The sequence below is a fragment of the Vipera ursinii genome, assembly GCF_947247035.1.
Source record: "Vipera ursinii genome assembly, chromosome: 3".
In the NCBI taxonomy this organism is placed as follows: Eukaryota; Metazoa; Chordata; class Lepidosauria; order Squamata; family Viperidae; genus Vipera; species Vipera ursinii.
In genome coordinates this window covers 187,814,021-187,831,361 of record NC_139516.1, presented here as the reverse complement: position 1 = coordinate 187,831,361, position 17,341 = coordinate 187,814,021, and the positions used below count along the sequence as shown (strand labels likewise).

Here is a 17,341-nt window from a genome sequence, read left to right as displayed (position 1 = left end):
ACCAGGACAGAGGAGCAACCCCTGTCCCTAGCCCTCCAGAGATCATTCACCAGTGGGTTTTTCCCCCCCAATTTTTGCTCACATTTTCAGAATTGTGTTTTGTTGTCTTTTAAGATTCTGCTTTCATTTGCCTGAATTTAAGGAAAAATAATAACATTCCTTATAAAAGAGAAATAACATAATGATAAAATAAAGAGAAGATCTTTCCATAAAGATGACTGTGGCGATTAATATTTTTTAAGGATTGTTCACCCTTGATATAAATAAAACTATATTTACAGTTGTGGAGGGTTAGAGATTTTTAGACTTTGATCCAAGCTAGAACAGGGGTCCCCAACCCATGGTCCGTGGACCAGTACCGGGCTGTGGCATGCCAGCAACCGGTCCGCAGAAACAAGCAAAGCCCCATCTGCAAGATGCAGGCAGCACACGAAACCATGCACTCTCCGGTCCGCGGAAAAACTCCTCTCCACAGAACCGGTCCCTAGTGCCCAAAAGGTTGGGGACCTCTGAGCTAGAGCATTCCAAGGAATACTTTCTATTTGTAGTCCTTAATTTTTTTAAAAAAATCAAAAAAATATTTTGTGATTTGGAAATAAAAGTAAAAATGGACCTGAGTTTAACTTGATTCCTACATCTCTGAAGGGTTGCAAAAATAGTTTGAAGTGATGTGTAAGCATAACATTCCTCAGGACTGTGCTCCATACACAAAGTAGAACTGTGATCAGTGACAGTTATGTGATAATAAATTGACTAATTCTTAAAGTGCCACACTGCTCTTGTTACATTACAAGCTAATAAGTTGACAGAATGATTGAATTTCTTATCACAAGAGTACTACGGCAGCCTTTCCCCAGCTAGCATCTTCCATGTCTGCAGCAACTTGCATCCATCCTAGCTCCTTCCTGCTTGGATATGATGCCTCTTTTTTAGCCTAGCTCATTTGAAGGTCATTAAAAGGGCAACCAGAATCTTGTCCTTAAGATGCACCTCTGGAGAGGTGTGTTCTCTGCCATGTGATAGTTGACCGCAATGAGTTGTACATTTAGGACAAACTGCAGCTGTAAGGAGGGGGACCCGGTTTTCTGCTCATTCCTGTCCTTGCTCTGTTGAGCATCTGCCTCTTTAAAAAGTGTGTGCGCGCATAAAGCCAAAGCCACACTGCAAAGTGCTGGGGAAGCTTAGCTTTGCTGCGAAGCCCGACCCTGAGTGAAACCTAACTAGCTAGGCAATCTGCAATTCCTGATTGACAGCAGGACTAGCATTATGCAAATGGAGCCTGAGAGAAGAGCCGCTGGGGAACAGAACCATGATCTGGGGGCTCTGTTAGGGATCTCTCTACACACGCCTCCTCTAAATCCAGTCATCTTGCTTGTTGTTGTTTTTTCTCTTTCTCCTTTTTGCAGAGGTGGTTCAGCTTAATAACCAATAAATGCCTCCCTTCCCCATAAAAAGTTGTTCTTTTCTTGGGAATGAATAAATTGAGTCTTCTATGCAGTCCCTTTTTTTCTATCAGCAAAAGAGATGTATGTGTGTAAGCTTGTAAACTCAGGATGAATTGGGTAATATTTGGCAGGGTAACGTGCTAATTTTTAAACCTTTATATTTTCAATCCTGTTTAAATGGGTTTTTTTTGCACAAAAGTATCTCTGCGTGCGCACTCCCCCCCCCCCTCCGTCTTCTCCTTCAGTCTGAAGCCTTATGTAGGTCAGGCTTGGCTTAACCAGATTTCACGAACCTGCGTCAGCTTAAGCTGAAGGAATTTTAATAAACCCTCCCCTGTAGGCGTGGGCCTAAATGAGACAAGCCTAGTTAAGCCTGATCTTTTTTCTGTTTGTGAAAAAGAGCTGAGCAGAGCTAGGATCTGTGTGGTGGTTTCAGGAACTGCTGCTTCTTCAGGCTGGAGAGGACGATGGTTGGGAAGGCCAGATCCTCGAATTTCACTTTGTCTGAAAAGCTTGATTTGCTGAAACTTGTCAAGCCATATGTTAATATTCTGGAGGAACACACCAACAAACATTCAGTCATAGTGGAAAAAAACAAATGCTGGGACATCATAGCTGACAACTACAATGCCATTGGAGTTGACCGCCCTCCTCGCACTGCCCAGGGCCTGCGCACACTATACAAAAGGCTCAAGGAATACGCCAAGCAAGAACTCTTACAGCAAAAGGAGACCCTTTGTGACTACAAAAGCTACATCTCTGAACCGACTAAGAAAGTTGTGGAAATGATCCCTCAGATTTCCACTGTGTGTTTGAGAGAGAGGAATAATCTGCCATGGTAAGTTGCCTTTTACGCTGAGCTTGAATGGCCAACTTGAGCATCTCCTGCCTTGTTTTCCGGCCCTTGTTTGAGCTAAATGCTTTAGCTTAGGAAAACTAAGAATGCTGCAATCCAAGTCGTTTTTTCAAAGCAGCCTTTGAATTGGCAAAAACAGGGGTGATTGGGCAGCTTAGCTTGCAGCTGTATTTCAAGGATCTTATTGTCAGACCCCTGGCAAGTGAGGGTTAAGAAAAAATCCAAGTGAAATAGGAGCTCCAACTTTTACCCCTCCCCTTTTAATAGGCATAGCATTCAAACATTGACCAAGCGAAGGGCTGTTCTACATTTAAGGTAGTATGCTATTGCAGTCATCTGCCCTCATTCGGAAGCTGTTGCCTGTTTTGGATAAAATCTACATAAAGTCGAGTTGGAGAACAAAGGAGCTCACTCCTGCCTGTGCCCAGACAAGGATTATGTTAATCTCCCAGAGCAGAATATATTTTAAACTGCACTTGGACTTTTTAGGCTATTTTCTCTGATATTCCACTCTGCCTTTTAAAAATACAAGTGGATTTCAAAACCATTTTTAGCCTTGTGTGAAGGCAGAATAAAGATAAAGTTATAATTAAACTTAGAAGAAGAACGTGCACAGGTTTACAAGGCTCAGGTTCAGGAAGATAAGGATGCTGCCATTGCACAAAACCTTTTGTTTTTAGAGCAGGCTGTTTTGTGCTTCATCAAATTGAAGCTTGTCTAGATTTGAGCTAGACATAAAGCAGGCAAGCTGTCTTTGACCTTTCTTGCAGGGCCTTTGCTATTGCCCTTTTCTCTGGTGCAAGCTTCCCACGTCTGCCCTGTACCCTTAGATTTTTTTTTTTCAAAATCCTAAAGAAAAGTAAATATCTCTTTTCCTAGCTACTATTGCCTATTCTATTTAAATTTATGCCATTTATTGTGGCAAACAAATATAATCTTAAGTGGAATGTCTAGAGAGGCTGGCATGTACGGGCATGCTAGTCAGTCTTTGATTTTTTTCTGCCTCCGGTTACATTAAACAGTGCTGTTCTCTACATTACTTCCACGGAAGATGTCTGTCAAATAAAAATATGTCAATAACAGATTCTTTTTATATAAGAATTTTGCATCAGCTATGCTTATATGATATGATATATGACATAACATGATTATTGTTATTTGATTGTTATCCCAGTTTTTTATATAACTTAGGATGGCAAATATACCTAATAGTCCTTCAAAATGATGTTTTGCAATCCAGCACATATAATCAAAAGTGTATTAAGTTCAACGGGGACTGTAGTCTAAAAACTGCAGTACTATCCTTGAGATATGAGACTGATAATGATTATTCAGGCTGATACTAAAATTGATTGGGCCAATCATCACTTTGATTGAAAGATGTTACTTATTGAACCATTAGAGTAGGTAGTGTCTTGGTAACAGATCTGAGCTTGAGTACTAATGGTTAGAGTACCATTGTTGTTTAGTAATCTTGCTTAGATGCTGTGTAGCACCTAAATATTTATTTTGCAAAAAACCCCCACAATGATCAATTGCTTAAACATTTTGAAATGCAGTATAAATGGTTATTGCTGTAGCTTACTGTTACAGAAAATTTATCTGGAATAGGAACCATTAGAAATGAGTATTGTGGTTCTAAACATGCTTTTGTGGGGATAAATTTCAATAATATAAATTTGTCTATTATCCCTCCATGTAGATCTTTAAAATAAGGGGAAAATGCAAAAGATTTTAAGAGAGAACCAAAGATACAGCTGGCCACAAAGAGTTTGCCTTCTCAATCACTTTGGTTTTATCTCTTTACTTTCCCATGACTGTGGCTCTTATGTTCTCATTTTCTATGCAGCCATAATTTGTGCATTGTCAGATACCATTTTTATTTATGAAAAATACAGCTGCTAAAACTAATAGATCAGGAAATGAGCTAGACATGAAAGTAAAAAGAGGACATACCCTTTTTCCAGTTTAAAATTGTATGGAAATTGCACTTGTTTATACAAGATATTTAACTGCTTGGCAATGTTTACTGATGAATATTAGCTGTTCAATTTGATATCAGCTTTTTTCATCCTTAATAGATGCAGCTCCAGTTTTTCTCTGTGGGTTGTCTGCTACACAAGGTCATATGACTAATGCTCCATTGCTCACAGCTGCTGATTTGCTGTGATCTGAAACCTCTGCTTAGATCTTTTCATTTTGAATGTCCTGACATGCACTTATACATGCAAATTCTGATAAAATTGTAGCTTGCTTCCAAGAAAATGATGTTGACCAGTGTTCCCTACTTTAGTGTTAGGAGGTTTAGAGTAATCTTTCTGTAGAGGAATTGAGTACACTTGCAATATATGATCTAGCTGAAGGAACAACTATGAACTGCCATGCAATAATAATGGAAGATTGCTGAATAATCAATTATTCAATTATTTATTTTAAAACAAATATTTCAGAGGAAGGAGTTTTAATGGAGCAGCAATGACAGGAAATGAAAATATCTGTCCTTTTAGATTTTTTTTTATCCAGGAAATCTTTTGAGGTTCTCACTATATCTTTAGATAAAACTGTACTTAGTAGTGGGAACAGGAAGATCCTTTGGAGCTGATAAATAATAAGCAGACATATATTAAATTATGTTATACCAAGATTGCTTTTATTTCAAAAAAATAGTGCATGAACATGCTATGGTTTAAGGGCTGCATAGATACCTAACCTCATGTATACCTCTTCCCAAACTTACCAGTGACCAGAAGTGTTTTTAAAGGCATTTTATTTTTTTTCTTTCTAGTGTTTTTCACTTAAAATAGATATGTTAATTGCCCAGAAAACTTTATATTCTTATTTTGTCTTTAATAAAAAACATAGGAAAGAAAGGGACTGGAAATATAATGCCACCCATCCCAGTGTGTTCAGTTTTTCACTGTTATCTTCAGTGTTTCTTAAGCCACTATATGGTGAGAAGATGATTTTCCTGTCTCCTTTCCTTTCAGTATCTTCTGGGAAGAGCAGGGTCATTCACTGACTTACTGCGAGATTGGAAGGTACTTGAAAGCTGCTTAGCTTTCTAAGTGCTCTTCTCAGTCCCGTTCCAGGTGAGCAACTGTCCCTAACATTCCCTGAAGTCCTCAGCAGCCATCACAGCATTGAGAGAGGGGAAGATTGGAACGAGTCCAAATAATAGTAGCCTATGTGGACTCTCTCTGGTTAATGATATTCAAGATCCTTCTGACTAGTTAGCAATTTTGAAGGATATGTGCAGTGCAGATATGGCAATAAATACCTTAAGACAGAGGGAAAGAACCTGTGGCCTTCCAGAACTTGCTGAACTACAACTTGCAGCATTATTCGCTATTGGCCATACTAACCTCTGCCTGCTGGGAGCTGTAATTCTGCAGCTTCTGAAAAGCCATTGATTTCTTGTCCATGTTTTCAGGAAAAAGAATACTTAGGGAAGAAGGCCACCTTGAGAAGAGAATTATGCAAACAAGAAGTGTCCAAGGTTTAATTGCTCCATGCCATTCTCTCTCTTTTTCTATTGTCTCTCCTGGCAGTCCATATGCACATAAACAGTTGTGATGATTCTCCTTTTATCAAAGTACAAATAGCTCAGAGGTCGATTAAAAATATTCAGCTTCCTTGATTTGGGCTCGATTCTTGATGATTATATAGACAACTTTATGTAGTTTTCTTAGTAAAAATGTAAGTTACAGTATTTGCCATTGCCTTCTTGTGGAAAGTTTTTCAGTTGCCCAGCCTAGCCTACAATCCAGGACTTTCCAAGTAATCTTTTAAAGGTAAAGGTAAAGGTTCCCCCGCACATGCGTGCTAGTCGTTTCCGACTCTAGGGGCCAATGCTCATCTCCATTTCAAAGCCGAAGAGCCAGCGTTTGTCCAAGGACGTCTCCGTGGTCATGTGGCCGGCATGACTAGACGCCAAAGGCGCACGGAACGCTGTTACCTTCCCACCGTAGTGGTCCCTATTTTTCTACTTGCATTTTTACGTGCTTACTAATCATGTCTGCCTATTTAGCTTTTATGGACTCAGTAATGTCAGTTAATGCTATTTTGTGTCTACAAATGTGGCTAGAGAAGACTCTGTTCTCTAATGCCTAAAATATTATTCCGTTTTAGTGCAACCCTGGTAAAAGAAACAGTTGCTACTACAAGTTCTCCTCAGCTAATGTTGGAGCCCCATCCTGCTGCCATCACACTGGAACTGGATCCAGAAGAGGAGGATGTGAAGCCACCACCTTCACTAATACTTGAATTGCAAACACAGGATAACTTGGAACAAAGAGATCAGCAACATATGGTCCATGTCATGGAGAGATCTCCATCAACTTCCCTGTCTTCTGTGGATATAAGAATGCTATCTCCATCGCCTATACCCAGGCGAGATGAGTTTTTTAGGCTCGAAAGTGGAGAACGATTTAGGCCAGCATGTGGAGGGTATGATCCACAAATGTTGCAAATGCTAAAAGAAGAACATCATGTAATTTTGGAAAATCAAAGGAAAATTGGGCTGTATATCCAAGAAAAAAGGGATGGGTTGAAAAGGAGACAGCAGTTGGAAGAAGAGCTTTTGAGAGCCAAAATTAAAGTAGAAAAATTAAAGGCAATACGATTACGTCGTGATCTTCCTGAATTCAACAGTCTTTGAATATAAAACAATTTTTCATAAAACCATGCTTATTCTATATTGTTTATAAAAGATCAGTTATTTATCTGGATGGATTGAAAATGGAAGGACAAAAGAATTTATGGTTTTTTTTATTTTGGATTTCATTCATGTTTGCAAGAAATTGAAAGACAGTTTTCAATGGTTTTCCTAGATCTTCAGATTTTAAGGAAAACCACATCTAAGACTTAAAAAAAATCCTTTTTGAAATCCTGTGATTACTATCCTGTGATAGTAAAAGCCATTACTGATTTATGAAGCTATTGTAAAAAATCTGTTTAGTTTTTTATTTCATTTTTTTTCTGGGAACAATTCTTAAGTACCCATTTAAAATATTTATTTGTGGGTAAATAAATATATGCAAAGTGGACAAAAAGACTGCTCATTTTTTCTTTTATAAGATAATGATAACTAGTATTTTAGTATGGCCTTATGCTATCAGGAAAAGCATGGATAGGAATATCTACAGTAGTGTGCATTTTCATGTTGAGCTGAACTGTTGAAATATGACTCAACAATATTTTAAAGTATTTTAATTCTGAAATCAGTAAACAGTTCAGAATAAAAATAATTCCTCTGACACTTTCTTCTTGTTTTTGTGAAACATTCTGCAGTCCAATTAAGAATCATTGGAGTCCAAAAGGGCAAGTTAAGGAATGTTATATTAATCTTTTTATATCTAGATAGTGCTCAGTATTTTCAAGGTTGGTAATACCTGATTTTGGTGCATAGCCACCAGTGCGTAATCCATCTGAAGTATGTTATCATAACATGTCTTAAAAAGAATTGCAATTTTGCTTGGGTGATCAGCTGATGTAATATGGAACTGGTACACACAATTCCTGATGGTGTGCATGTGAGTGTGTGTGTACGTGTGGGTGTGTTTGTTTTTATGTCTCTCTGTCTATATCTATCTATCTATCTATCTATCTATCTATCTATCTATCTATCTATCTATCTATCTATCTATCTGTCTATCTGTCTTATCTATCTATCTGCAGTCAAGTAGACACTCCAGGGATAGAAGAGAGTATTTGATTAGTTTTTTTTAAGTCTGCAATGGATTCATTCAGAACTCCACCTTTTCCGTTTTGTTTCACAGAGCTTACCATTTTTTACCCAACAGATAATTACAATTCTGTACTCACTTAGCATATTTAATCATTATTGTCCTTTTCTCTCTTTTGTTAGAAACCCCCTCTCTTTCTGAAATCATCAGCAAAACCGATTTTTCCCCAAGCCTGATGATATTAGTTTTCTTTGGGATGAATTTTGTTATTTTGGCTACTTACAACGAGATCCTATTGTATGCACGCACGCGCGCGCACACACACACACACACACACACTGTCGTGCTATTCCCTTTTTGGGCAAGCAGCATAATGCAAAGTGCAGAAAAGGAGTAGTAAACAATACAGAAATTAAATGCCTGAAACAACAAAAAGAAAAGAAAATATTACTCCAGCTCTGTTCATTGCACCTCTCCTTATCTCTTGGTACTTGAAAACCATCTTTGTTTTTGTCATGCCCATCCACTGCTTACACACTGCCTTTGTTTCTTGAATTTCTTATCCCTGTCTTACTGAAGATCTCATCAATTCCTTCTAATGTCTTTCTCATTTTTATCCTTTCTTTCAATTCATTCACCCTTCCTTCATGTGTTTTTCCACAATTTGACTTTAATTCATTCTCTGTCTTGTGACAGCCATTTCAGAGTACTTATTTTTGTATTGATGTTCTTACTCAATTCACATTCCAGCAATTGTTTTTCTCCATTTAATTCTCCCTTGCCTACTGCATTCAGTCTTTCTGTTTCTCCTGACAGACCCAACTCTCTCTTTCATATAATAAAGGAATTAGAAGTATACTTTTATAAATAGTCCTTTTTGCTTCTTTTGACAAATATTCCTTGCAGTGAACCACTTAGTAATTACATCATTTTTGCCACTTACAACTTAAATTATTCATTCAATTTCTATTTCCCTAAGCTAAGCTAGTTTAATCTTTGCTATATTAAATTTCAGATCCAAAGTACTCATTTGTATCATACAATCCATATAACTCGCATGACATATCACATAGGATCTCAGCTAAGACAACATTTTCATAAAAACTCCAGCTATATTTATCTTTCCAACCAATTCACCACAAAACCTCTCTCTATTGCTAAAACTTTGTTTAATTGTTTCTAGCCTTCAATTGGGCCAAATGATACATCATAGTAGGGAAACAATTTTTGAATTAATGTATATCAAATGGACTAACTTACAGAATGGGATCCATGGTTCCCATGGAATTGAAATTTGGCAAAGGTTGTGGCTGCTTGAGTACTGCTGCACCACAGTGGTCATCTACAGCAGGGGTCCCAACCCCCGGGTTGCGGCCTGTTTGGAACAGGGCACTTGTACTCACATGCAGAGCTCCACTTGTGTGAACAGTGGGTGGTTGCGCAAGCAGCAAAACTTAAATGTGTATGCCTGCTGCAAGCAACAAATGGAGCTGTGCATGCTCATGCACATGCCACTCACACAGAACCATCCCTTCTCTCCCCCCATCCCCCTGGGCTGAGCTGCCAAGCTGGAAAGGTTGGAGACCACTGGTCTGCAGTCATGTAATTGCCATTTCCATTCCTCCCTATCTGCCTCCTACAAGGAAAGTCAATGGGGAAGCCAGTGGAAAATCTGAAGTCTCTCCCACTCCCACTGTTTTGCCTATCTGTGGTCATTTTGTTTCTGTTTAAGGAAATATCTCTGAAATTATCATCCAGTGGATAATGGATTGTCTGATTTTTTTATATAGTAAATTTATCTATGAATACCCTAAACCAGGGGTGTCAAACTGCCGGCCCACAGGCCAGATGCGTCATGCAGAAGCCACGCCCACCCCATTGCTGGCAATGGCAAAACCGTCCCGATATGTTGTGTGAAATCACATGATGTCGCAAGTTTGACATGTCTGCCCTAAACAGTCCAGGGGATATCACATTTTTTTTCTTACTTCCATACTTTATATTCTCCAATTATGGCAACTGAATCACATTGTTACAGGGTCTATACCTTACTTTTCATACGTTTTTTTTTCTTGGGCTTTAATATTTCTATCATTAATTTCAATTCTACCCTTCAATATTCAACTCTCATTCCCTTACTGATCCCTAAATTACCACTTCCAATATTTCCTCACTTTAATTTCATCCCAAATATTTCTATCACTTTTATTTTCTATCTGTCACATTCATTCTGTTGAAGGTTCCACTTCTATAGCATTATTTTTTAATTTCCATTAACACTGTTCTACATTTTTCTGCCTCTTTTAATCTTAATTATTCTTTACCTTGTACAGTATTTGGTGATACCTCCAATTTGTCCCTGGGTTGTTCCTGTAACGGTGATGTAGGTAATGAAACTCAGAGAACTGAATATGAATTAAAAAGGTTTTTAATCAAATATGATGCAAGTGTGTTACTGTATATGTATATTAACTTGGCTATGAACTGCTTTGAATTTTATCTTGCTTATGATTGGGGATGTAGCATCTGCCTACAATACCTTATTCCTTTTCCCAGAATTGCTATGGACATAGTTGTTTTAAAATGCTACAAATAGCTGCCTCACTCATGCCTCACCTGTTCTTTTGCAGCCTCTTGCACAGTACGTCTCTGTTACATTAACTACTTTTTGATATGTATTTGCACATTAAAATTACCCCATGTGAGGCACTTAAGAAAGACAGAATTATATTATAATGAAGTATTGTATCTTACTCCAGCCAGCATCTCCCTTTCTCAGTGTTGGATAATTCCAATAGCCAGTATCAGAATGCTAAGAATTAAGGGCATTTATAGTCCAGTACATCTGGAAACCACCAGTTTACAGGAAGGCTGAATGATTATTTTAGAGGATTGCTGTGAAGTTCACACGTCTTAAAGTTGCCATGGTTGAGAAACATTGGACTAGACCAGGGGTCAGCAACCTGAAACAGTGAAAGAGCCACTCGGAACTGGTTCCCTCACAAAAGGAAAAACTGGGAGCCGCAAAAAAATGTGTGCACATGCGCATACATGCACGCATGCGCAGAACAGGGTTTGACTGAAGAGTGGAGCCAAGGCGAGATATGCATGTACCCTGCATATTTGAATTGATTGGTTGAACTTTTTTAGTCCCACTTTGTTTTTTCCGACTGCACATGGCAGAGGACTGGGAGCCACAGGAGACAGCTGAAAGAGCCGCATGCGGTTCCGGAGCCAAGGGTTGCAGACCTGTGGACTAGACTGAGGTATAGTCTCTTTCAACTGGTAGAGGGCCTCTGCTGTTTTTTCCTCAGCCATTTTGTAGATAATGCATGATGTTGTTGCCACAAAGTAACAAGAGTATTTGGTAGAGATAATTGATTTTCTGTTTGATTGACTACAGATAGTTCTTGACTTACGGACAGTTCTTCAGTGACTGTTGGAAATTACAGCAGTACTGAATGAAGGGACTTACAACTTGTGCCCAAGGTTATGACTTAAGATCACACGAATGAAGTTTGGTCGCTTGTCAATCTATCTGCCCTTATAACTGTCTACAGAGATGCTGCACTCCCCCCCGCCCATTTTCTTTCCATCCTGTCCCATTGTGTCCCAGCAGACCATGGGCCTGTTTCCCATTCTGTTGGGTCCCGCACTCTCCTCCTTACCCTATCAGGAATTGGTCACTTATATTTTTGGTAGGCCTTTGAGAAGCAACCATTCTGCCACACAGTCTTCCTACACAGTGGAGGCCATGTGGCACCATCCTGGAAGTGGTAACAATTTTTGGAGTGGCTGCAATGAATTGTGGCTGCTCCAAAATGGTGCCTGCTTCTGGGATGGGGCCATGTGGCTTCCAGGAGGATCTAGGGGTGAAGCAGCTGGCTCTCAAATATGATCAAGGGGGTGTGAAAACAGGCCAAGGCTGGTGGGAACCCAGTGAGGTAGTAAGTGATGCACGGGTTGCCTCAGGGAGTGGGGAAGGCATGGGCAGGCCATGTGTGAGCTAGGGAGGTGATGCAGTGCAGGCCTAGGCCTGTACTAGGTTTCCCAAAGTTTCCCCCATCCCGGAGGTACTCCACCACTTAGGTACTCCATGCTCTGCTTAACAACTGCAATGGGAAGAGCATGGATTGAGTGATTAAATGAGGCAATCATGTGGGCACCTCACTTAATGACATTATGGCTTGTGACCTTAGTGAGCAGGTCCCATTACAGTCATAAGTTTAGAACTACCTGTATGTTTGGGGTGGGACATGTTATGATTTAGAGGAAAAAAAATTAGAAAGCTACTGTTCACCAAGTTTATTAAGGCAGGTAGAACAACATGAAGTCTGAGAGCAAAATACCTGTGACCCCCAGAGTTCCTCCCCAGATTTTTATCCCTAAAGAAAAGATTAAATATTTTCATCGATCCATCTATCTATTCATGAGACTTACATTGTGACTTTCTTTAGGGCCTCAAACACAGCAATCTTCCCTCTGTTTTGCTATAAACAAAACAAGGTGTAAGACAGGTTCAGCTGAGGAGGCAACTTACCCAAAGATACCTTCTGAGCTTTCATAGCTGAGGATCATCTTGAACATGGGTTGTCCTGTTCCTCTTTCATAACTGTCACATTTATTCAAAGCCATTCACCTCACCACATTGTCTTTTGGCAACTGGTTGCTGGTATTTAGCTGCTGCTTCTAGAGCTGCCATGTTATGAGAACAGGCGTACAATATTCACAACTTTCGAAATGAGTGTCCAGCCTCAAATGTGTGCTATGAAGATGCACATGAACCTCAGGGAAAAGAACTGGTTAAAACATGTTGTTGTTAGTTGCGAAGTCGTGTCCGACCCATCGCGACCCTATGGACAACGTTCCTCCAGGCTTTCCTGTCCTCTACCATCTTCTGGAGTCCATTTAAGCTCATGCCTACTGCTTCAGTGACTCCATCCAGCCACCTCATTCTCTGTCGTCCCTTATATTTGTATGTACAGTATGTATGTATTTATAAACTTGTATGCCACCCATCTCACTGAGGACGCTAGGCAGCTTATTTAATTTAATTTAATTTAATTTAATTTAATTTAATTTAATTTAATTTAATAATTTGATTTCTATACCGCCCTTCTCCCGAAGGACTCAGGGCGGTGAACAGGGCAATACACAATAAAAATCAAATACAAAAATTAAAAAAACATTAAAAAACCATTAAACATCATGCCCATAAAATCAATACATATTAAGTTAAAAACTAATTTTAAAAACCCAACCCCATCCCGTCAGACCAGGCCAGCTTGTTCGAAAAAGAATGTTTTAAGATCGCGCCGGAAGGAGCGAAGGTTGGGGGCCGTCCGTAGCTCAACCGGTAAGCGGTTCCAGAGGTCTGGCGCGCCCACAGAGAACGCTCTCCCCCTGGGGGTCACCAATCAGCATTCCTTGATCGGCGGCACCCTGAGGAGGCCCTCTCTGTGGGAGCGCACTGGACGGAGGGAAGTTGATGCCGGTCGCAGGTGTTGCCGTAGGTAATCCAGACCCATGCCATGAAGGGCTTTGTACGTCATAACTAACACCTTGAACCTCACCCAGAGAGCAACCGGTAGCCAATGCAGCTCGCGGAGCAAAGGTGTAACATGGGAGTATCGGGAAACTCCCAAGACGACTCGCGCGGCTGCATTCTGCACCAGCTGGAGTCTCCGGGTGGACCTCAAGGGCAGCCCCATGTAGAGAGCATTACAGTAGTCTAGACGAGAGGTCACGAGCGCATGAGTGACTGTGCGCAAGGCATCCCGGTCTAGATAGGTCCGCAACTGGCGCACCAGGCGAACCTGGGCAAAGGCCCCCCTAGTCACAGCTCCAATATGCTCTTCCAAAGAGAGCTGTGAGCCTAGAAGGACCCCCAAGTTGCGGGCCCTATCTACGGGGGGTAATAGCTCACCTCCCATGGCCAATGATGGAATAATCAGAATTTCCCGGGATGCCGGCACGGAACAGCCACTCAGTCTTGTCAGGGTTGAGTTGAAGCCTGTTCTTCCCCATCCAGACCCGGACCGCCTCCAGGCAACGGGACATCACATCGAGGGCATCACTGGGGTGGTTTGGGGTTGAAATAAAAAGCTGGGTATCATCAGCATATTGGTGATACCCAACTCCAAAACCACGAATGATCTCACCCAGCGGCTTCATATAGATGTTGAACAGGAGAGGCGAGAGAACCGATCCCTGAGGAACTCCACAAATGAGAGGTCTCAGGGTCGATCTCTGCCCCCCTGCTAACACCGACTGCAAACGTCCCAGGAGGTAAGAGGAGAACCACTGGAGAACTGTGCCTCCCACTCCTAACCCCCTGAGACGTCGCAGCAGGATACCATGGTCGATGGTATCAAAAGCCTCTGAGAGGTCTAAAAGGACTAGGACAGAGGAACAACCCCTGTCCCGAGCCCGCCAGAGATCATTCACCAGCGCGACCAATGCCGTCTCCGTGCTGTACCCGGGCCTGAAACCCGATTGGTACGGGTCTAGGTAGTCAGCTTCCTCCAAGAACAAAGGGAGCTGATGCGCCACCACGCTCTCAACAACCTTCGCCAAAAAGCGAAGGTTGGAGACCGGACGATAGTTGTTTAAAATTGCTGGGTCCAAGGCAGGCTTCTTGAGGAGGGGTCTCACCACCGCCTCCTTCAAGGCGGCGGGAAAACTACCCTGACTCAAAGAAGCAGTAATCACTGCCTGGAGACAGCCTCGTGTCCCATCCCGGGCTGCATAAGTCAGCCAGGAGGGGCACGGGTCCAACAAACACGTGGTGGAGCTCAGCTTCCCCATGATCTTGTCCACTTCTTCAGGGGTCACAGGATCGAACTCTTCCCAGATTAAATCGACAAGACCACCCGTATCCTCTTCGTCAGACTCTGCCCAGACTCCAAACCAGTCCGGATCCGAGCGATTTTGTCCGACAGAAATCGACTAAACTCCTCGGCTCGACCCTGCAAGGGTTCCTCCCTCACCTCCTGATTAAGGAGAGAGCGAGTCACCCTAAACAGGGCAGCCGGGCGATTATCTGCGGACGCAATGAGGGTGGCAAAGTGGTTAGACCTAGCCACCCTCAATGCTGCGAGATAAGTTCTCGTAAACGACCTTAGTTGTAACCGGTCGGATTCGGATCGGCTGGACCTCCAACAGCTCTCTAGGCCCCGTCTCCGACGCTTCATCTCGCGGAGCTCCATGGAGAACCATGGGGCCCGTTGGGATCTGCGTCGGGTCAAGGGCCGCATGGCTACAACTTCGTCGAGTGCCTCTGTGGCTGCCCTTTCCCAGGCTTCCACCAGGGCATCGACCGAGCTGTGAGCAAAGGAGGCAGGTGGGGGCCCAAGCGCCGTTTGGAACCGCTCAGGGTCCATAAGGCGCCTAGGGCGGAACCATCTTGTTGGCTCAGCAACCACACGACAGGGAGTGGCAAAACGGAAGACCATCCGCAGGAGATGATGATCAGTCCATGACAGGGGTGAATTAATTGGGGAACCCCCCCAAGATCATCTAACCACCGTCCGGATAGAAAAACCAGATCGAGCGTGTGACCCCCCCCTGTGAGTTGGGCCCAGAATAACCTGCTTCAGGTCCATGGCCGTCATGGAAGCCATGAACTCCCGAGCTAACTCAGATGATCCCCCCAGGGATGGTAGGTTGAAGTCACCCAAAACTATAAATTTGGGGAACTCAACCACCAACCCTGAGAGGATATCGAGAAGCTCAGGCAGGGCTGCTGCCACGTGTCTAGGTGAAATATGCACCAGCAGCAAGCCCAACTGAGCTCTGGGACCACATCTCAGGAGGAGGGACTCACACCCAGCTATCTGGACTATGGTGGCCTCCCGCGGACATAAGGTCTCCCTCACAACAACTGCCACTCCACCGCCCCTACCCTGAGCCCTAGGCTGGTGCAGCACCCGGAAACCTGATGGGCTAAGATCAACTAGGGGGACCCCGCCCTCTGGGCCCAACCAGGTCTCCGTAATGCAAGCCAGGTCCGCATGCTCCTCCTCAATCAGATCGCGAATGAGAGGTGCTTTATTCATTACGGACCTGGCATTGAAATACACGAGCCTGAGCTCAGGTGGCTGCTCATCCTCGCTCCCGGTACCACGTGCTGAAATCAGAGGGTCGGAGCGCATCACCGCTTGAAGACAGCGGGGACGCACCCCCGGATATTGATGTGGCCCTCTGTTCCTACACCTGCGGCCATTCCCAACCGCCGTGGGAATAGATAATGCCACACCCCGCCCCGGGGCCCCGTAAGCCCCCAGCCCAGCCCCTACCACGGCGCGATCAGTCCCTGACCTGGTCTGAGAAACGGTTGGTGGAACCCCCCTAGTTTCCAACCGAGCCGATAAGCCCACCCCCTCCCTAACTCCTCAAAACATTTAGCTAAAAAACACACCAGGGGCCTCTTATTAAATTTGGGAGAGAGGCTCCTGTCCCTGCCCAGCCATCTCTCGGGGTCCCAATAATTGGGTCCGTCATCAAGAGGCACGATAGAAAAGCAGGCGGGTCACACCCAGGAGATGGGGCCACCCCTGAGCGCCAATAAGGCTGTGCTGGAGTAAGATAAAACCATTAGTCCAGGGGAGTCCAGTCAGGCAGTCCATCAGTCAAAAGTTGGAAAGCTGAAAAGTCAAAAGTGTCCAATTCACCAGCTCCCTGCCACTGAGCTGGGTACCAGTCAGATGACTCCAGGATAGAACAGGCACCTCCCTCTCACGAAGGGCCCAGATCTACGATGGGATGAACAATTGCCAACTCAAGAAGGCATACCTCCCTAGATCTCTCACCTCTAGGGAGGCAGCAGATGGTAATTGGTTGGTATCGATGATAACATATACGAGCCGCCCTCTCACAGAGGCTCGTCCAAGACCTTCTTGCTTCAGTGGGGACCATAGAGAGAGAAAAAGAAGAGCAGCAGTTATCAGGATTAACCTGAGGGTAACCATAGTTAAGTTGGAGAGCAGAGTTCATCTCAAGGCGGGAAACGCAAAGCGGGGAGAGCAGGAGACGCAGGATAGCAGATCGATGGACACCGATCAGGGGGCTGAAAGCCGGAGGCAAAAAGCCCGTCGCCCAGCCAGCCACACACAGCACCAGAAGTCAGGCAGTCCCACGCCAGCCGCAGGCCTCCCCGGTCGAGAGCAGACAAGAGTGACTTCAAACAGACCTCCACAGACCGCGCAGGGGCCACGAGCCAGCAAAACGCTCCCCATTCCGCTCGCAGTCGATCACTCCACCGTTCTATTCTGAGGCCGAGTCAACCTCCATTACTAAGCAAACAGGAAAATCGGAGGCCACTCTAGGCCGCGGCTCTATCGGCCCCGAGGATCCAC

At 43.3% G+C, this 17,341-nt stretch overlaps 2 protein-coding genes across 3 annotated transcripts in view; both read left to right on the top strand.

Annotated features, from left to right (window-relative positions):
* The window catches only part of RAD54B (RAD54 homolog B), a 50,931-nt gene that overhangs the window by 10,992 nt on the left and 22,598 nt on the right, over positions 1-17,341 (top strand). The gene's annotated exons all lie outside the window — the stretch shown is intronic.
* On the top strand, positions 1,884-7,660 carry FSBP (fibrinogen silencer binding protein). Its single transcript, XM_083359386.1, has 2 exons — positions 1,884-2,283; positions 6,430-7,660. The coding sequence occupies exons 1-2, from the start codon at positions 1,913-1,915 to the stop codon at positions 6,956-6,958; spliced, it is 900 nt and encodes a 299-aa protein (XP_083215512.1). The 5' UTR covers positions 1,884-1,912; the 3' UTR covers positions 6,959-7,660.